The sequence below is a fragment of the Tenebrio molitor genome, chromosome 3 (genome assembly GCF_963966145.1).
Source record: "Tenebrio molitor chromosome 3, icTenMoli1.1, whole genome shotgun sequence".
In the NCBI taxonomy this organism is placed as follows: domain Eukaryota; kingdom Metazoa; phylum Arthropoda; class Insecta; order Coleoptera; family Tenebrionidae; genus Tenebrio; species Tenebrio molitor.
Window position 1 is genome coordinate 25,275,936 of NC_091048.1, and position 20,271 is coordinate 25,296,206.

The following is a 20,271-nucleotide window of genomic DNA, read 5'->3' on the forward strand; positions in this document are numbered from 1 at the left end:
ACAAGACATTTCTTTCTGTGCTAAGATTCTATTTCTTCCACCAATTCTAATTCTACCAACTGTATCTTATGAAAAGCTAAATGTAACAAGTAGTCGCAGGTCTTGAGTTTCTCTTGGTTCCTGTTGATCAGCTGGAGACACTGGTCCAAGATGAACATGTCTCGCTTCTGCTCAGCAAGAAGAACATGTGTTTCGTAGTCCTGAAGCATCAAGTCGACTAGATGCGCCATCTTGTCGACTTGCTTCTCGTCTATGAATTTAATCCTCTGGTCTTGGACCCTCCCTTTGTAGAACACCTCCACTTCGTTTTGGCTCTGGTACTGGCGCAGGTACTGCCGACTGACTCCCAACATGAGTTGGAAGTCTCGCTGCGTAAGTTTTGCTTCTTTCTGGTGCGTCATGTTCCTGATGAGGCACTGCGTTATGCACCCCATCGACTTCATCCTCCTCGACGAAACCGCACAACAGTCGGAATAAATAAACTTGTCCGATTTGGGCAAGACTTTGCGTTCCCTGAACGCGCCCGCGCCCCTGAGTCGCTTGAATTTGTATCTGAGGTACTTCGGCAGGTACTTCATCTGTTCTTGGATGTAGTGCTTGATGGTGTAAACCCGCGGGTCGTTGGACATTTCGATCTGAGACTCGATGTACGCCCTCACCACGATGATGGCGAAGACGAAGAACATGAACTTCATGACTATGACGTAGACGATTAGGAAGAACATTGCAGTTTTGTAGTTGGTGAAGCTGCGCAAGCCGAACTCTACGGGTCTGAGTGCTGCCGTCACCATCAACCTCACCAGTCTGACGTACGAGTGGATTCTGTCAAAGTGGTTTCCCAACAAGAGGAGCGAAGCCATCGCGCAACTCATCAGCCACACGAGATAGACGAAGAAGATCGAGAGAAAAGTCACGCCCACTATTGACAAAGTCACTTCCACTATTTGGAACATTCGGCCAAACCTGAGGAACTTCCATAGACGGATGGTTGCGATGCACACCAGGAAACCAGCAACGAATGTCAAATAGTCTTCGATGTAGAAGAGATGGAAGTAGCCCACGAACTCGTTGTGCTTCACTTTTTCCAAAACGCCGAGGTATTTGCCCACCATCTGCACCCTCACCGCGAACAAGACGATACAAGTGATGCTCATCAGGATGATGAAGAGGTCGATCATCAACCAGATGTCTTTGTAGAAGACGCGGATGTTGACGATCACACCTAGAGCTTTCTTCACCAGAAGCACCAACACCCATACGACGAAAAGGACGAAGAAAGTGATAGAGATGACTTCTAGCTTCTTCTGGCCGATTATCATTCGTACCGCGTTTACCTGCACAGACCTGGATTACGCAGAGCTAGAAGAACTGTAAAGCACACCTACTCTGATCAACTTATGAGTGTACCCGGTGGCACTTTGTTCCACCGTCAATCTGACCGAGCTGAAATAATTGTAGTTGGCGTTGTAGGTCAAGAACTCCACAAAAATCACTCTGGTGTCCACATCGATCCACACTTTTGTCATCATGTTCTGGAAATTGAGGAGGGTGTTGTAAAGAGTGCGCCCTAAGTAGAGTAGGTAGCCGCCGCCCGAGTACGTGGCGAATTCACCTAAACAAAACTCTTCACCACCAGCAGTACCCCTTTTGCAACTCACCTTTGGTACGAAAGGTGTTGGTCTCCTTTTCGGAGCGATATTTCCAGATGTAATTCAACCTGTCAAATTGCATGTGGCTCTGGTACGGCTGCCACATGGCCCCGAACGTTCTCCTCTCCTTATAACGGTGGTACAGTTCAGGGTCGCACGTTTGGTTTATGAAATGCAGAATTTTGGGATATGAACAGGTGTCCCGTTTAATCCTTTGTTGCCTCACTCTGACCACACCGATGTACTTGTTGTTCATGTCTATCATCAAGGCCGAGGAAGATATCACATACTTCCCGTACCACCTATTCGGATGGATCGCAGGAATCAAGGTGTAATTGAAGTAATCAAAGATGCTGCAACAAACGAATCGTTTCTTGGTTTGCTCACGTTTTGATTCTCACTGTTCCACGTGTTCGAGGTCCTCGAAGGAGATGCTTGACGTGTGTAACCCTTGCATCATCTCCTCCATCGCAGTCTTGCCCCTCACCACCAAGCTATCCTTATCAGCCAAGATCACGACGTAGAGAATGATAACATAGATGGTAAACATGACCAGATCTTCTAGTTCGGTGATGATGTTGCGGCGCCGACGCAAAATCATTTGCTTCTCCTGGAAAGAAAGCTCGAGATGCCAGAACGTGCCAACGGTCGAAAATACCTGGAGCGAGTGCTTCTCCAACGGCTCGTACAAGTGCTGGAAGTAGGGTCGCAAAAGGAAGTCTCCGAATTTCTTGTACAAGAACCACCTTTGCTGCTCGACCATTTCGCAAATCTCGTGAAATCTTTTGTCAATTGTTTGCACCTGCAAAGACGCAAAGACCCATCAACAGTCGAGTTTTATCCCTCATAAGTACCAGTTTCAGCTCAAATCTTAAGAATATGTTTTGAAGAAAGACGAATACACCCTCGTAGATGAGCACTCCGAAGACGAGACCAACACCGCACGAAGTCAACCAGATCAAGCTCTTGTTGTACGGTACCCAGAACCCGCAGACGATCAGGAACGTTATCGATATAGTAATCAGAGCAATTAGCACCACCCTGATGATGATTTGATGAAGCTGGTGTACTAAATTCGAAGAGTACTCACCAACATGCCAGAGCAACTTTGAAAGAGTACTTTTGAGCGTCTTTGTATCTGGAAAACTGCGGACTTGACAATCTGTGGTGAAGTGTTTGTTAGTTTTGAGTTTTGGATTGGCAAGGTCGTACCGGAAGCACCAAGCGATTACGATGTGAAGCATGAAGCTCGGAAACGAACTGACAAACGCTACGAAGACGGCGTAGGCGGTAAAGTCGTACGAATCAGTGTCAAAACCATCTTTGAGATGAAACGACGGCATTGCGTAACACATCAACGCCATCATGTAAGTCATCAAGATGTTTGACAGTATCGTCGTCAGTTTGTCCACGTAAGAGAAGTTGTCTTCGTGTTGCCAGAATATCCAAGTGTGGTACCGGTACTGGAACTTGAACGCTTTCGTCGAGCTGGTTGGTTTCGCGCAGGATTGCACTTCAAGATAGTTTGGTCCTTTGATCATGGAGAAGCGTTTTTCTACGCAGAACTGCCACTTGGAGCGTCCTTGCATGTCGTACACGATAATATCTCTGCAGTACCTTTAAAAAGAATGACGTATTGGAGACTAGCGCTTACACTACGGTACCAAGCGGGAGTGTTTCCGACGAAATCGAGCCACAACTCCACTCGCAACAGATTGCCCAAATGGTGCTCCGTTGCCAAAAGGAACACATCGTTGCCGAAGTTTTGCAGCATACGTAGCTGAGGATCGGGATAGTTGAGAACGTGAGGCTGCAAGTCTCGCGTCGATTAGATTAGTACTTCCGGTCACAAAGTTACCAACAGTACTGGATGCCTTGTCTCCTGTCAGTCTTATGGTGACGTTCGAGGTGGTACCCGAACGACAATTCAGTCCGGTTTTGACAACTAGCAAGTAGGCGAAGCAGTGCGTGCTCACGTTGTCAGCCAGATAGTAGACCACGCTCTGTCAAAATCACGATTAGACGAAATCGTCGCTGCAGGAGCGACACTCACAGCTTTCCGGGTCAAGACCAAAACCATCAACAAGCAGTAGATAGCGACAGTGATGACGACGGTCACGAAAATGACGTAGCACACTTGGAGAGTCAGTTCTAGTTCTGGCTTTTGGACTTCTTGCCGTAGAAACGTCACGCTCTCCACGTGACCAGCGATCACAGAGAAATGAGTGCACTCGCAGCTGATGACGGTGGCGTTGTTTTCCTTCCCTGGCTGAGCAAGTCCTTGTTGAATGAAGTGTAATTAGAGATTTGTAGTACCTGGCAGGTGGGTACCCATTTGGTGTCGAGCATTGACCAACGGATGCAACTGCTGCTACTGAAACTAATTCGGTACTTCGTCTGGTTATTTCCTCTGTGTTGTTTGTTGGCTAAGAGACCAACGTAACCAAAAACGCTGTAGTTGTTTTGAGCGGGCAAGAAGAAATCAAAGTCGGAGCTTACAAAGGTACTGTTCGCAAAATCTCTAGTGCTTGGAAACTCATTCACCGTGAGGACTACCTGTTGATTTAGTTAATTTTAGAACCCAGAGTGACATCTTTCGCGTGAATTACATCTAAAGGTTCTGATATTTCGTAGAATTTAACACGCAAAGTACCCTCTCGTGGGAGTAGTACTCGGAACACTGTGATCTTGTAGTTGAGATCTTCATCTGACAAGCTTTCGTATCCTTTTGGAACGTCAAAAGTGTAATCGAAAATCCTTTCCTCCGAGGTGTTCTTCTTCCTGATGTCGAAGAAAATTTTGGCCGGCTTGGTAAAGTTCATGATGCGCTCCTTGCAAGTGGAATGCCAAAATTCCAGACTGACAATATCGGTGGCCACTTGAACGAAAGAGGGATTCCACCAGAGTATGTCAGTCTTCCAAGTCGTCATCTGAAAACTGTGCGTCTTCAAGAGGAATCTCGCAACCGGAGGTCGTACCAGAATATCGAAAGAGTGTTGTTTCCCGGCAAAGTCCTCAGACGGAACTAGTACCACTCCCTGGCACCGAATTCTTGCCTTGCTCAGATATTCTCCTTTATCCTTCTCCACGACAGTCGCTATCGCTTCTCCGAACGTCTCGACCAAACCCTCCCCAACCGCCGTGGTCAGCGCCAACGCTTTGGCGGCCACGGCGGCGGTACTTATCGAATTGAAAGTCGCCTCTTTCAACTGCAACTCTCTTAGAAACTCCCCCTTGGCAGCGATCTGACACTTACGTCTTCCAGGTTCTTGTAGTAACTCTCTTGGTGGTCGACGTAGTTGGCGTAGTTCTCTGTTAACAACGGCCCGTCAAAAATTGACGCCTCCGTGGTGACGTTGAGCACAATCGGTACAACGAAGTCGTCTTTGGGGACGTTATTCAGTTCCATACACTTGGTTAGGGCGCTAAAAAGAGAAATGAAGAGCAATTGGGACAAGCTAAGCGGCACCTCGACATCTTCATGGATTTGTCAGCTTGGTTCAAAGGATATTGTTCATTTTTTGTCATCTCCGTGTACGATTCTCCCAGTTTTTTGCAAGCGGTTGTCAAGTACTTGGAACGGAGCGGATCGAAGCTGTAGTTGGTACCAGCCGACGACAGTTTCGCCAGAGCCTCGCCCAACGACAAGATTTGACTGGGGGTGGTGAGTGGAGTCTAGAATTTGCCGAAAAAATCTCGTCACATCTACATCTCCTCTCTGGATCAAGTACTCACCGTCAAGACGTCTTTTGCCGCCTCAAACTTCAGATTGTCAATAAACTCGTTGTAGTTTTGGTCTTTGTTCTTATTAGAAGCTATTTCATCGGCCAAGGCCTGAAACAACTGAAACCCCTTTTCCCTCTCCTCCGCATCCTTGCTGTTCATCAGTTTCGCAACAGAATCTTCTCCAGGGACTCCATTGTATAGGTCTTTTATACTGTCGATGGTCTCCTCTGGAGATTTATTTGCCAAAGCTGAGACCACGTTTGCGTTCAGTTGAATTTCAGTATGAGGTACTTTCTCTTCTAGAACTCGCAATACAAATTTTCTCCCATGTGATGTTGGCAGCAAAAACGACTTTTGTAAAATGTCAGGATAGTAGCCTTGGACTAACAACTCTTCCACTGAGGGATCTGAAATTTTAATTGAAGCAACAACTCTACCAGTTCTTGGTCGTACCAGAAGCTTCCCTTTTGTACAGTTCGTAAAGGTAAGGGTGGTTGGGGGGTTCTTGCTTGCAACTCAGACGAAAACGAGTGTTGATGTTATCCCCACTGGTGGGATCTATCTTGCAGTCCTTGACATCAGGCGGCTTGGGGTACGACAAGGTGATCCTCGCTTGACCCTTGTTCTCCGTCTCCCCTCCCGCTCTCACCACAACGACGTACCCACCTGGTTTCAGAACATCTCTCTTGATCTTAAACTTGTGTCCTTTCTTCCCGAACCCAGTATCCTTCTCGTAGTCGAAACTGAATTCGCTTCCTTTCTCGGCGGGTGCGATACTCCACTCGTAGTCTTCGTTGGTCACACCTTCGCATTGCTTCACGCACTTCACGCTCAGCAGAGTTTCTCGTTTGTAGTTGGAGATGGCAGACACCGGTGGGCAGTTCTTGGAACAACTGAGACGGAGAGTCACCTCCAAGAAGTGCTACAATGAAACCTTCACCTGATCTCCAAAACCGCGGAGGTTTCTGACACCACGACGATTTGAGTCGCGCTGGCTTTGCTCCCGAACGGCGACGTCACTTCCAAGACCACCTCGAACTCGTCGTCGTGGACCACGAGTTGGTGTTCTACGACGAACGAGGGCGCGGTGGAGGCCGGGGATGTCTTGCAGAAAGTCGGGGGTTGGAGCTTTTGCTTGCAGGTCCAACGGAATTTGAGATTTTTGTATGAGTGCTTTTGCACGTTTTGGTCGTACGATTCAGTACCGTCAAGGATGAGATCGACGTTATCAGGTATCGCTCTTTTGCGTCCCCCTGTTATTACCACAACTGGAGGTAGGGGTTTCACGTGGAAATAACATACTTCCTCATTGTTACTAAAAGGGTTCTCTGGTGGAATTACGGTTCCCTAAATCAAAAAGTGAAAATGTAGATGTACTAGGGTACCCCTACAAGGGGACTACTCTCTTACTTCAGCGTGGATTTGAACAATCCTGATGGTGAGTTTATAAATTCCGGGAGGAAGACCGTATTTAGGAATCGACAAAAGCTTTCCATCGTCTATTTCCCAATTTGATGCATCAACAGATTTGTGATCTGTTTTGAAAGGCAAGAAGATTCTCTAAATGAAATATTAAGACATTACTCACTATCTAGGTTCAGAAGTTTATGCTTGTAGACATAGTTGTCTACATAATACTCTTTTGTCAGCGCTTTAGCAGTGATATCGCGAGATTTGTCTACACCAAAACCGTATTGTCTAGCGGTCGTTGTGTCTTTATAACTGGAACGAAATCTTAAGATTGTGACTTTTAGAGAAAAAAACTAGATAATCTACCAGTTGTCGAAGCCCACATATGCTTTACGTGGGGTAGCTGAAACAAAACTCGGAGAAAATAATAAACTTACTTTGTAAACTGGAATTTTGCTACATACTAACCTATGCGTACCACAATTGTCACAAAGAGAATTAATTTGTACATTGCTAAAAATTGAAAGTGACAGTTCTGTGTACTTCTTTCAACGTGGCACTAGTTGACAAGATGATCCAAGCCAACTGAGAAGTACATTAATTCTTAAGACTTCTTACAACCAACTCATATCATTTATTTGACAATTTGGTACCAACGCCAACTTCGTTGAAGATTTTGACATTTTCAAGACGAGCTCTAACCATGCTCTACGTCACAATTGCTACTAAACTCCTTCTGTTGTTACAAGCTGGGAGTCTTCTAGGCCAGGAAAATAAAGTACTGACTAGTAAGTTGCCATAGAATCGTTCACAATTGTCCTAACACAAATCTAGGATTGGTACGACGACAGTACTCCAAAGAGGGACATCCTTCTCTTTTCAACTGGTAGAGAAGGTACAGTTTTCTCAAGGAACATTTGTGTAGAATACTTTTGTATTGTAGCGAGGCACGACTGAGCAACGCACGCGATTTGTCTTTGCCAGTGAACTTTGAAATGACAATAGCTCCAAAATGGACAGATTACGAAGAGTACTTGGACGATCTCAGTCTGCCAATGAAGTACACTTGGACGTACAGAATGGTTAAGGAAATAGGTGAAAATGAGCGCTTTCTGTTCGGTACTAGCTCATTGTAAGTACGTTGCAGATAAAGATGGAGAAAAGATTGAAGTACCGGTGGACATTAGCAAATTTGAGTCTCGCGAAACGGCGTCGATCACGTTTCCAACATACTCACTTAGTCCCGGCTTTTACAAAATCTACCCCAAAGCTGAGCGTAAGAATGTTGTGAGTACCTACTTCTAGTTTTGCAAATGATTCTTTGCGATGTGGTACTCGTAGGGCGATCGTTTGAAACCTTTCGTGATTAAAACGTGTTACATAAATGTAATCGGTCTAGCTCCTGTGGCAGTCATTGCGGGTGGTACTTACAGAGTGGTACCTAGCAGTACGTCGATTGTGATGAACGGGTCCGAGTCGATGGATCTGAACAGGTCCGGTAAAGATGGTACCCATCTTAAGTACCACTGGACCTGTTCCCAAAAACTTAAACCTCCAACGTTTTGCATACGAGATCCCGTGTCAACAAGAGACAGTTTTACAATACCGGAAAGATACGTCACTAGCGGGGACAAATTCGATGTGGTTTTGACAGTAACAACACTGTACAAGACCGTAGCTAAAGTGCGTCAAGAAGTGGATGTTGTCCAAGACGCCGTTTTGTTGGAAATTAAGTGTCAAAAGAATTGTCCTCCGGTGTCGGAATGGTCCAACACCAACAGCATCACTTATCTCTCTGTGATCTGTCACAAGAATTGCGCCGATTTCGATGATAAGGAATACACTTGGAGCATCACCACAAGCTCTGGTCAAAGTGGGTTTGACTTCGATTACGAAAGAGATACTCAGTTTGGTCGTACTGGAGAGAAATTCATTGTGTCGAAGAATGTTTTGACAGCGGGTGACTATCTAGTGAGTGTAGACCTAAAAGACGGTAAGGGTCAAGCTAAGACAACCTTGACATTTGGGGCACCACCAAAAGTGAGTAACTGCGTGACGAAACCTCCACAAGGGGAGAGTCTTAAGACAAACTTCTTGCTCGAGTGCGACCAAGAGACCAGTTACCGTCGGCATTTCTACGAAGTGTACTTCACAAGCAATGGAGGTGAGTACCGACAGTATGACAGTTCATGGTTAAATAGTAGTGAATTTAGAAGACATCGAGTCGGGAGAGTTGATTGTTGAGGGTTTCTATCCAGAAATTTTGAGAGTACCGTTTATGCTGCCGTCGTCACAAGGACGTAAATTTACTGTTAAAGTTTCCAAAGAGAACGGTCCTTTCACTTTGGTACCGGTGTCCCCACAAGTCAAGGCATCATTTGTGGGAAAATCGCCGAAAGAAATCCTAGACGATGTCAAAAAGATCTACGAAGGTAAAACCCCTGATCGCTCTTTGTTGAAAATGATGACGAGCAAAGAACCCGAGATGCGTGAAATCGGATTTCAAACTTTCCAAGCGCTCGTCAACGAGTTGGTCCTCGTGAAAAGCGACGACCAGGAGTACCGCAAGTTCGTCGACAATCTGAAGTACCAAGCCGTCGAAGACTTGTTGAAAGTGCCGTTCACGTCAGTTCGGCAGATCATGAAGATCGGTGACGTCGTGACCAAGCTGATGGCTTACCACGAACCAAGCAAATCTGACCCTCTCCTGGAAAAATTGAGTACCACTTTTTGCAAAAAAATGGTGGACAAGCACGTGGAGATGATCAAAGGTGATCTCTTTCCTCTGAATTACGCTGACATCAGTGGGAAGGTCACCAGGTACCAAAACACTTACTTAGACAATCATGATCTTTTTGTTTGGTCTTAGAACTTTGACAAAATGTCTGGAGTCCAACGCCAATCCAGATTTTGACATTATCGTACCGATTTCGTTGAATGTCACTACTAACGCCCCGATTCTACTCGAATCTGCTCTTGTCGAGAATTATCCGGATTATGTGGACTTCAGCGAGGGTCAATACGTTGATATGGAACGAGTAAGTACTTGAATGCTTGGTGGTTGCGACGTACAAATTAGTTGCAAATGGCGACGAACAACATTTTCGAAGCGACAGCGCTTTCGGCGAAGACTCTCGCTTTGACCGCAGCAGTTGGTGAAAAAGTGCAAGGGCTGAAAGGCAAATCAAGCGAGATCTTGGTGATGAAGGACAAGGGAAGGGTCTTGGCAAAGTCTAAATTGCAATCTGGTGGTGTGGTTCTTAAACCTTCTCGGGATCTGGCCTACAGTGAACATCCCATAGATATCTTGGTACTACTTTTGTAAAATCGTCAATTATTCCAATTGGTAAGTTTTAGATGTCAACTTGGAACAAGGACATTCTGTGGTGGAACCTTGGGCGTACCAGAGTCGCAACAGAGATAATCAACGTTCAGTTTTGGCATTCCAGCTGCAAGGAAAAAATTGACAACTTCAATAAACCTACTGACATCTATTTTGACGTGATCCACCAAGATAATTTTCAATTTGATAGTGTTGAAGGTGCAGCGAAGGTTCCAGAAGGTTATTCAAGAATATTTCATCACGATTTGAACCGTCACATTCAAGTCCGAAGAGTGACACTTCCACATCGAAGCAGTCTATTAGTACAGTTCTATAATTTATCACAGTTGGCACTCTATGTAAGCCAATGCTAGAACCCTTGATCGTGTCTCAACAAATCAAAATTTGATAGGTGGTCATCGTGCCTGCTAAATTTCCAACAATTGAAGATTTTGCCCACCGGGAGATAATCAAAACAGACGAAAAAACTTCTATGGTGTATGTTAATCCTTTTGGTTACGACATATGGACCTATGTAGGTATCCTCCCATCGAAAAACGCTACAAATGGGTCAACGTACAGTATTGGTTTAACTGTCACTTGTTGCATTCGTTGGAAACAAAAGAACAATCGCTGGGAGCCAGCTTGTATGGTGAGGTACTTCTTCTAGTTTTTCTTTGAGGAAAATGGGTGGTTTAGTCAGGACAAAGAACCGATTTCTCCACCATCCATTGCAAATGCAAGCACTTCTCTACCATGGCGGGTCACATCGAGAACATCAAGTCAGTACCGCAAGAAGTGATGACAACAGAACTGCTCCTCAAAGTGCAGTCGACACTTGTTGTCTTCGTAACAGTCGCCTCCATCTTCGCTATTTACTGTCTCCTCCTTCCTCTGGTCTTCCTCAAGCGGGATAAGGTACCACCCACTTAAAAAAGTCCCAATCTCTATTTTTCCAGAAAGCGATGTTGTATTTTCTAGCCGACAATCTAGCAAGCCACCGGTACGCCTATTTGGTGTTGGTAAAGACAGGCAAAAAAGGCACAACCTCTCACGTGACTATCAAAATAATGGGAAAACACAGATCGACTCCTGTGGGTACCACCTCCATAGAATAGATCCAACAAGTAACACAGTTTTCAGGCTCACGTGCTCAACTACCCAGACCCAAAAATCCGCCTCCTCCAGAAGCAATCCAAAGACGTTTTCGTTGTTACCAACGAACAGTACTTGGGGAAAATTGTGCATATCGAGCTGTGGGTCGATCACGGAGGGGCGAGTCCTTCGTGGTACTGCGAAGAGATAGAAATCTACGACTTGCAGAAGAAAGTGACGTGGTATTTTAAAGTGAAACAATTATTTTCAGTCGAGAAGGATAACATCTACGTCAGTTTGGAACCGACGGAGAGGGAGCTTGACAGGAAGAGGGTTGCGCGATTTTTGAAAAAAATTCCGCTGTGGAATTCGCTGCACACTTGGTGCTTCTGGGCCCACGAGAAGCATTTTTCTTACGTGAAACGTTTAACTGTGGTACTGTCGACTGTTTTGATGATGTGCGTCATGGTACTGATGCTGGAAGAAGTACCAGAACTCGAGACCAGAGACAGTTTAGATCGGTACCGGTACGAAATCAATTGGGACACTGTTCTTTCAGCTTTTGTAGCGTCTTTTGTCTCCTTCACTTTCCATATTGTCATAGCGTGGATTTTCCGGTAAAAATGAGAAACTCAGGGCTCTGCATTTCATGTTTTCTTCAGACTTTCAGAAATTAAAGTTCTAGGAGTTGAAGAAAAGTCAATATTTTCGTACAGCGTGACAAAGACTTGTTGGTAAATTTTCCACTGGAAGTTTTTCCTTGAACTAAACTGTCTCTTCAGGAAAATTTTGATTGTGTTGGTTGTCTTGTCACTAACTCTTCTCACTGTGTGGGGATTTTGGTTGCCTCACAACAGGAGCATGATATGGTTGACCACTTGCGGTATCGGTCTACTCTTCGACATCTTCATCTACGAAAGCTTTCTTATTGTCATTATGAGCTTCTTCTACAAACACGAAACTGTAAGCTTGTTGGTACTTTCAGAACCAATACAAAAATTGCTTTAGGTGGAGTATGCAGGAGAGCAGTATGACGCAGTGGTGTCTTTGATAGAACAGCAACGATATCTTCTGCGGAAACACTTTGGAGGAAATCTGCTCCGATCCTACGTCGAACATTTACACAAACCATTGGAAATAAAGGAGGTTAAAGTGAGTTGGTATCAGATCTTTTGGCACTTGTGTCACACTTCCAACAGGAGAAAAAAATCACTGAAGAAATGCGACAAAACATCGCCGAAGAACTCTCCGATCTGGTCATGTTCACCATCTACACCATCATCCTGTACATTGTGATTTTGGTCAACAAAGCTGAGTTCACAGTCGTGAGCAAGAACGAGATCCAGAGCATGTTCGAAGGACAACACACCAGAACTCTAGCTTTCACTTCTATCAGATCCGTGAAGGAGTAAGGTATTTGGTGTGGTGATGCTCCCCGGTACCAGGTCTGTTCTAGAGTGTACGACTACATCAACCAGACGCTGATACCAGTGATGCAACCCGTGGACTGGTACCCAAACGTCACAATCTCAGAACCCGGGATGATGGTAGACTTCGCCAACAAATACATCGGAATAGCTAGATTCAGACAGCAGAGAATCGCGACGAACGTGTGCGAAGTTGTCGACTCCTTGAGGTTTCTAAACGTAGACGCGTGTCGCCCGGAGTTTACCCCGGACCATGAGGAACTCGGGAGTTTCGGTTACGGCTGGGGCAACCACTCCAGTTTCATTCTCCTGGACAGGTTGCGGACCATCTGGATCTACCTCGACCAGCACAAAACAGAAACTCTCGGATTTATCGGTACTACTAGATTCTTGCAAAATTTCGGCGTAAGTATGGTGGTTTCCAGGTGAGATCTCGACGTACTCGGGTGGCGGTTACGTGGCCTACTTGGGACGAAATCTGCGCAATTCCTATCTGAATTTTAAGAAGATAGTCGACAAGTTTTGGGTCGATCGGAGGACCAGGGGCTTCTTCATCGAGTTCTTGGCCTATAACACCAACTACAATCTCTTCAATGCTGTCAGATTGTTGTTTGAACAGAGTGCCACGGGGTACATATCCAACACGATCGAGGTGAGGGTGTTGGTGTCTTCTCACTTGGTAGAATGGATGTCTTTTTGCAGATCTACTCGGTGCGGATGGTCTTCGTCCACAACGAGATGGAACAAGTTGCTATAGTGTTTTTTCTTCTGTTTGTGGTGTGGGTGTTGATTCTGCTGCTCAAACGCTCGATCGGGGTCATCAAACACTTCCGGATCTTCTACAAGAACTTCTGGTTCATCATCGACTTAATCATCATCACAATGAGTCTGACTTGCATCAGTATGTTCGTGATCCGGCTAAAAATGGTCGGCGAGTACCTCGACGCTTTGGAAAACCTGAAGCACAACGACTTCATCGGCTACTTCACCCTCTTCTACATCGAAGACTTCCTCACAGTCTGTACTGCTTTTTTGGTCTTGATTTCTACAGTACGACTGTGGAAGTTTCTCCGATTCGGCTTGTTCTTCCGGATAATGGAGACGACCCTCTCCTCTGCAGCTTTCCCTCTTCTCTCCGCAACTCTCGCCTTCTTCGTAGTCCTAATGGCGTTCGGATTGAGCGGCGTCTTGATCTTCGGCAACGAATTTCCCGAACTCTCAACGCTCTTAAAAATCGTGGCGACTCTCATCATCCTCTCCCTCAAACCCGACCAATTCGACATCACTGACTTCATAGAGAAGCCTCTCGACTATTGGTACTTCTCCGTCTACCTCGTCTTGATGCAGATCATCCTCTTCATCTACATCATAATCATCATAATGTCTTACGTCAAGGCTAAGCTGGATTTTTCAGTAGAAGCGGCTCCGTACAGAGTCAGCACCTTCATCCAAGAGCAAACCCGATATATTCCCAAAATATTCAAGCAGAGATACGACCGTATAAGTGGAGGACAAGAAGACAAAAAACTTGTCAAGCCCAAAGGAGACGAGTTTCGCTACGCGAATTCTTTGTCCACTCAGTCGAACACGCTCAAGTCCATGAAGTTTATAACGAAGTGCGTGATGAGGAACAGTGAGAAGGGTGAAGAGGAGAGGGAGAATTTGACGGATTATGATGTGGAGTTGATGCTGGAAGTGTCGAGAGGAGTGTTGAAGAGTCACGAAGAGGACAAGATCGAGATTTTTTTCAAAGGACATTTTGTCGGCGAGAGGATTAGAGTCGTGGACGAAGAACGAATCACTACGATTGCGGAAGTTGTGGAGTTGATGCTTTCGCCGAAACGGAAGAAACCTTCAGCGAAAGGACAAGTGGGAGTAGTCAAGAAGTATCAACAATTTCTCATGAGGTGTGCTTTAGAGTTGCAAAAAATTTGTAATGAGATAGATAAATTAGAGAGTTAGAATAAACTGTCTAAAAAACAGAATTTACAATCCCAGAAAACCATTGACACTGATGGTAAAAAAATCCAGAACACCCCAAATTTGCATCCCGGAGTTTTGTTACGGACCAATCAGGTTATTTCATGTACCCTCGACTTTTTGTTTTTGTTTCTAAGGTGATCAACAAGGCTGGCAGCGATAGGAATCAAAAATGGCGGACCGCTCTCAATTTTCCTTGCAATGGTTTTTCGATCATAATTCCTATTAAAAGTTTATTTTCTTTACAAAACAGTGTTAGTGATAGTGCTCCAACGCAAGAATCTTCCATTGTCGCCGTTTCCCAAAACGCGATGGTGACACCATCTCATTCATCTCAAAATTATCGAAAGAACTAATTTATTACGGTCGGGAAAAGAAAGAAAATTTTTGTTAGTTGGAAGAAATTCGGGAATAAAATAAAGCATCAACGAATGGTTTTGGTCATTGTTTACTTTAGTTACTTGTCGAATTTTCGCGTTTTTTCTGGCCCTTAGAGAAGAAATAAGAACGGGACGCCAAACACAGAGAATACCTAAGTTCCTTGTGGAAGTTGGAAAAAGCACTTCGGAAAAGAAAGCAATTAAAGCAAAGGAGCCGGGGCCCATAAATATACCTAATTGCAGAAGTTTCTTCAAACTGCTTTTACGATAAGTTTCACAACGATCGACCGACGTCTCCCATAGAAAAGGAAAGAAGGAAGGAGGAAGAAAAAAAAAGTAGGTATGGATAGAATGATAGGTAGGTAGAGATAGGTATTTTCATATTTGATGGCGGAAACAAAAGACTGAGAAATGTCATAAATTTGTATTGTCAGTGTCAAATTTCTCAAAGACGTTCGTGATTTCGACGGAAATGCAGCAAATTGGCAATAAGAAAGTTATTAATCGTCGAACTAGTATGCTTTATTATTGTCTTAAAACAAAAAAAATGTTATTATTTACATTATTAATTAACATTAGATAATTATTGCCCAATAAGAAGATCAGAAGTACCTACCTACCGTTAGTTTTTCTCAAACGTCAATACGTCATTCACAGTTATTCGTGCAAAACTGATGCAACAATAGACCGAAGCAAGGAAACAAAATTAACTGAGAAGGTCATTGTCACCAGGTAAAAACTAAAAATACGAACGGAAGTAGGTACTTAACGTAATAAGACAAACAAACAGGTTTAAGGAGAAATGACTCGACCACAGTGGCGACTCGTTGGGGGCGGTAAATATCTACAACAAGAAAACCCAAAAAACAATTCAAAATAACACACCAAGTATTTGAATCAGATTTTTTTCTCAATATGATGACAACGCCGTTGCTTAAGGCTCAAAGGTCATCTATCAGACAAACTCAAACTAAATATGTAATGGTGCCGACGACAGGAAATAACATAGAGGGTCCAGGCATCCAGGCATGGGTTGAAGCGTAGGTAAAGCACACGTAAAGTTTAGCAGGTCCTCCACAGGACATTATTTAGAGCCTTTGCTCGTTGTAACTACTAATTCATTCTGATGACATCATCTGGTGTATTTCAAACCCAACAAAAATTTCTCCGGAACGATCAACCCATCCCGAAACGTCCTCCATTCGTTATCTTTGCGTGACGTTCTTTTCTTCTTAGACGATATCCGTGGATCATACGCAAAACCTTCATTCAGCAACTTTGTCTACAAGGACACCAAACACTGAAAAAATCGCGACACCAGAAGCGTCCACCGTCGCCGACGCATTGTTTGTGAGCAGGAGACAACAAACTCTCTTCTGCTCTCGGCACCACACAGTTAGGGCTCTACAAACTGCGCCTTCGATCACATCTAAAACTCCACAAGAATACCAGAGAGAGGTCTGACAGACGACACGTGACCCACTACTTGACAGTTCAAGTGTCAATTTTTATCCAGGTTGAGAAATAAAATAGAGTACTACTATACAATCGTTTATTTATTATTTGTCAATATGATAAAAAATATAAATAGATACTGTATATAATATAAAAATTCGAGTATATGAAAATTTTCAGTATTTGGCAAGAAGACTTGTATGCTTTTAATACTGACATACGTTAGTTCTTAAGCTTAATCATGAGTTGTACATTTTCAGAAATTTACAATATTAAAATAAGTCACAAGATAGATATGTCTTTGAGGATTAAATCAATGAAAACAATAACTAGTCGCTTATTTAATAGAGAAACCTCCTTTACCGTTTCGACTCTCGGTTTGCAACAATCCAATCTCGTCTAGAACGAAACCTCGTCTCAGTTGAGTCCTTAATTAAAATATTTACATGCAACAAGACTTCATGCACGGTGTAAAAAAAATATAAAAGCCGTTTGTCGTTACTGCCTAATTGAAAAACAAATAATTCGTGAGTTGTGCGTAAATCTACACAGGATTAGTTGTCCCAAGTCTATCAAAAACACTACCTTGACGGGAACAGACTGTCGTAGGAAGGCGGTAAGTCTTTGTCCTCGTCTATATTGGCACTAGCACTGTTTCCCTGAGAGGCGGAAGACCGCGCCCCCGCCTGTTCGTTCATCTCTATAACTCTCGGCTACAAAAAGAAAGAAGGAAAAAATAGTGGGAGAATCGAGACGAAAGTGGAGACAGACTCACAGCTTCGCCGCTTTGCCCTTGGGGCGTCGTAGAGCTCGGATTGGCGAAGTTCTGCGCCCAACAAAATATTTTGTACGTCTTACATATCCACAAACATAAAATAAAAAGCGCGAACACGATGAAGACGGTGGACACCGCCCCAATTAGCACCTTGTTGCCGTAATAGCGGTCGATGACTTCCTGTGACGACGACGATTAAGCTGCGTCAGCTCGACGATCCATACTTACCGGTTTGGAACAGCCTTGCTCGTCCTCGCAATCCGGCAGGGGGCAGTTGATGTAGCTGTCGGAAAAAAATCCAGAGTAGATGCAGAATTCGCGGCGAGTGTTGCTGCACGGTCTGTACATCTCGTTTCTTTTTAATACTAGCGAACAATCTGCAATTGCACGGTCAAAAGGAGTCGTCGAGACCCTCGTACGTACGTCTGTAAGCGGTGAAGACTATACTGAGATCCATCTCTTCGTCGGCGCCCAGGTGCTCTTTCGAGACGTAGAGGATGACGTCGAGCTCGCCCTTCTCGTCGACGAAGGCGGTGCCCGACGATATGGGGTCCGCGGGGTTCACAAAGTTGTGGTCCATGTACAGAGCGGCGTTGAAGCGGCCGCAGAATTTTTGGCTGGAGGAGCCGTCTTTTCGCGTGAACTGCACGTAATCTATACACTCGTCGGTCGTGGAGTTTTTGCGAAATATTAAATGTTGTATCACAGCAATGATTCCTTCTTGGGAGCTCGAGGGGACTACTTTAAACCTACATTTCATGCTTCTGATCCAGTCTAAGTCGTGGTCGTTCAGACGGGTTTGACCGACCCTCAGGCCGGAACGGGGCCCTTCATCTAATTTTATTTTACGTTTCCCTAATGAACACAATTCGTCGTTTTCGATGTTCACTGAAAGCAAGAACGGGATGAATGGGGCGAGGGACAGGGGGGCCCAGGCTTACATTGCATGTATTGCGATGAACATCGGATCAGCGACAACAAAAATGCGCAACTACTCAAGTTTACCTTCATCGTGTTCGCGCAATTTTTAATGTTTACATTGTTTAAAAACACCACTGATAACACCACAACATTTTTGTAAATTGACAATAGTGACAGATGTCAAAGTTGACAACCACGCAGATGACTCAAGGCAACAGTCTGAAGTTAGCGCAAAACAACTAATTTGCATAATTAATTATATTGACTTTTCCACTGCATTATCGCACCACCCACGTCACGACGTTGTGATGAAAGTTTTATCGCCCGAAAATCCAACTTTGTCGCCCCAGTTTAAATTAAAAGATGACATTTGGGAGCTCCAGGCTCCAGCTGTACAATGTTGGCAGACCTGCACGCAACCGTTACGATGTCTCTCAGTCTCTGACATTTGTCATTTTCAAAAATCAAAATGAAAAATGAGTTCTTTCACAAATGATTTTAGTTTGGTAACAAAAAACGGGCAAGAAGGTGACTTTATTAATCAGCGGAACGCGTTAAGCACAGTTAAAAGGTGAGCCCCAGAGACTGTAATTCATGAAAATTGCATTTAATTTGTAGGACTCGACAATGTCAGCGCCGCAAGTTTCTCCATATTGGGCCTTTACAGCTGGACGAAATCCACAAACAGATCGAGGAGGCCGAAAGTGACGGAATATCCGAATCTAAATCGCCCCCCGCGAAACCAGACGACGCAAACAAAGAGAATGAAGTGAAACCTATAAGCAAGCTTCAAGACAGTTTTGATTTTGGTTTCATGTCACTGAACACACCCGTGAAAAAATCCGAACCGGTCAAAAATAATTTTGCTACGCCGAGCCTCAATTACAGACCGATAGGGACGTCAAAAATAAATAGAAATCTGGAATTTCAATATGTTACCCCAAACACAAAAATTCCACCTAAAGTGCAATGCAGTGTCAAAATGCAACCGTATTTGAGGACGCCTATCACAAAATTGTGCACAGCTCCTGATCAACACAAAGTAGAGAGCGAGTTGAAGCCTGCAGTGCAATTAAGGCCCTCTCTTGATCCCACTTTTCAAAGAATAAAAGTGAATGATGTGGAGTATATAATTTTGAATGAGTTGGGGAAGGGTGGAAGTTCTGAAGTGTTTCACTGTTACAACCATGAGATGAAGACGCACCGCGCCATCAAGGTCGTCTCTTTGGCGAATGGCGCCTCCGCCACTGGATTCATCAATGAGGTGAAGATGCTGAAGGCGTTGCAACAGTGTAATCGGATCATCAAAATGTTTGACTAGTAAGTATAGTTTGTCCAATTTGATTCTTGATAAGAAACTCGTTTTGCAATAATTTTAGCGAAATAAAGGAGGAAGAGAAAATTTTGTTGGTGGTGCTGGAAGTGGGTGGCACCGACTTGTCGAAAATTCTCAAAGAGTCTGCGCTCAACACGACTCACATGCCCCTGTACATGCTCTTGTACTACTGGATGGAGATGCTGTACGCCGTCAAGCAGATCCACTCCCACGGCATCGTCCATTCCGACCTGAAACCCGCCAATTTTTTGAAAGTCGAAGGTTACCTAAAACTGATCGATTTCGGGATAGCTTCGTGCATCCAGAGCGACATGACCAGCGTCGTCAAGGCCGTACCGGAGGGCTCCTTCAACTACATAAGTCCCGAAGCCTTGAGCAACGAGAACAGTACAAACGTGAACAGTCCGTCGTACGGCAAACCCAAGTACAAAGTACTAATCCGGCTTGTTTTCCTACGATTTTATTGAACGATTCGTTTGCAGATTAGTTATAAGTCGGACGTGTGGTCGTTGGGGTGCATCTTGTACCAGCTGGTTTACAGGCGGACGCCGTTTCAACACATCTCGCAGATTTGGGTGAAACTGTCGACGATAGTGAACGCCGAGCACAAAATCGAGTACCCGGAGGCACCGTGGGTGCCCCAGAAGATAATCGACACGATTCGAGAGTGTCTGCAGCGCGACGTAAAGCTGCGCCCTTCGGTGGACGATCTCATTTTGCTATACGAAAACATGTTCCGCACGTTGTCCTAGCTTGTACAATTTTTCAACAGTAATATATAATTTTTAATCAGAC

At 44.5% G+C, this 20,271-nt stretch overlaps 4 protein-coding genes across 5 annotated transcripts; 2 read left to right on the forward strand and 2 right to left on the reverse strand.

Moving 5' to 3' along the window:
- Positions 1 to 20: 20 nt before the first annotated feature.
- On the reverse strand, positions 21 to 7,337 carry LOC138126602 (polycystin family receptor for egg jelly-like). The gene is given in 23 exon segments (XM_069042397.1): positions 21 to 1,334; positions 1,386 to 1,612; positions 1,659 to 2,002; positions 2,051 to 2,259; positions 2,308 to 2,451; positions 2,504 to 2,690; positions 2,740 to 2,811; positions 2,862 to 3,266; positions 3,314 to 3,459; positions 3,512 to 3,652; positions 3,703 to 3,918; positions 3,966 to 4,205; positions 4,259 to 4,579; positions 4,628 to 4,858; positions 4,906 to 5,070; positions 5,073 to 5,324; positions 5,385 to 5,782; positions 5,829 to 6,268; positions 6,316 to 6,722; positions 6,786 to 6,910; positions 6,964 to 7,097; positions 7,152 to 7,188; positions 7,254 to 7,337. Coding segments are annotated over 23 exon segments (6,198 nt in total). The 5' UTR covers positions 7,297 to 7,337.
- A 116-nt stretch (positions 7,338 to 7,453) lies between these two features.
- LOC138127139 (polycystin family receptor for egg jelly-like) lies at positions 7,454 to 15,045 on the forward strand. Its single transcript, XM_069043008.1, has 20 exons — positions 7,454 to 7,573; positions 7,620 to 7,671; positions 7,729 to 7,880; positions 7,933 to 8,072; positions 8,127 to 8,949; positions 8,999 to 9,605; positions 9,655 to 9,823; positions 9,865 to 10,095; positions 10,143 to 10,466; positions 10,520 to 10,759; positions 10,807 to 11,025; positions 11,067 to 11,201; positions 11,251 to 11,819; positions 11,865 to 11,936; positions 11,985 to 12,165; positions 12,211 to 12,354; positions 12,402 to 12,610; positions 12,659 to 13,005; positions 13,055 to 13,281; positions 13,332 to 15,045. The coding sequence occupies exons 1-20, from the start codon at positions 7,489 to 7,491 to the stop codon at positions 14,589 to 14,591; spliced, it is 6,186 nt and encodes a 2,061-aa protein (XP_068899109.1). The 5' UTR covers positions 7,454 to 7,488; the 3' UTR covers positions 14,592 to 15,045.
- A 1,482-nt stretch (positions 15,046 to 16,527) lies between these two features.
- LOC138127144 (uncharacterized) lies at positions 16,528 to 18,374 on the reverse strand. The gene is made up of 6 exons (XM_069043015.1): positions 18,161 to 18,374; positions 17,643 to 18,107; positions 17,448 to 17,596; positions 17,220 to 17,399; positions 17,030 to 17,157; positions 16,528 to 16,843 (listed from the first exon to the last, which is right to left on the reverse strand). The coding sequence occupies exons 1-6, from the start codon at positions 18,228 to 18,230 to the stop codon at positions 16,804 to 16,806; spliced, it is 1,032 nt and encodes a 343-aa protein (XP_068899116.1). The 5' UTR covers positions 18,231 to 18,374; the 3' UTR covers positions 16,528 to 16,803.
- A 91-nt stretch (positions 18,375 to 18,465) lies between these two features.
- Mps1 (Monopolar spindle 1) lies at positions 18,466 to 20,270 on the forward strand. Of its 2 annotated transcripts, none has more exons than XM_069043013.1 (4): positions 18,466 to 18,711; positions 18,759 to 19,460; positions 19,520 to 19,907; positions 19,959 to 20,270. In XM_069043013.1, the coding sequence occupies exons 1-4, from the start codon at positions 18,617 to 18,619 to the stop codon at positions 20,226 to 20,228; spliced, it is 1,455 nt and encodes a 484-aa protein (XP_068899114.1). In that variant the 5' UTR covers positions 18,466 to 18,616; the 3' UTR covers positions 20,229 to 20,270. The 2 variants fall into 2 exon arrangements, with proteins under 2 accessions (XP_068899114.1, XP_068899115.1); XM_069043014.1 differs by having other exon boundaries at positions 19,520 to 19,900.
- The last annotated feature ends 1 nt before the right edge of the window (position 20,271 follows it).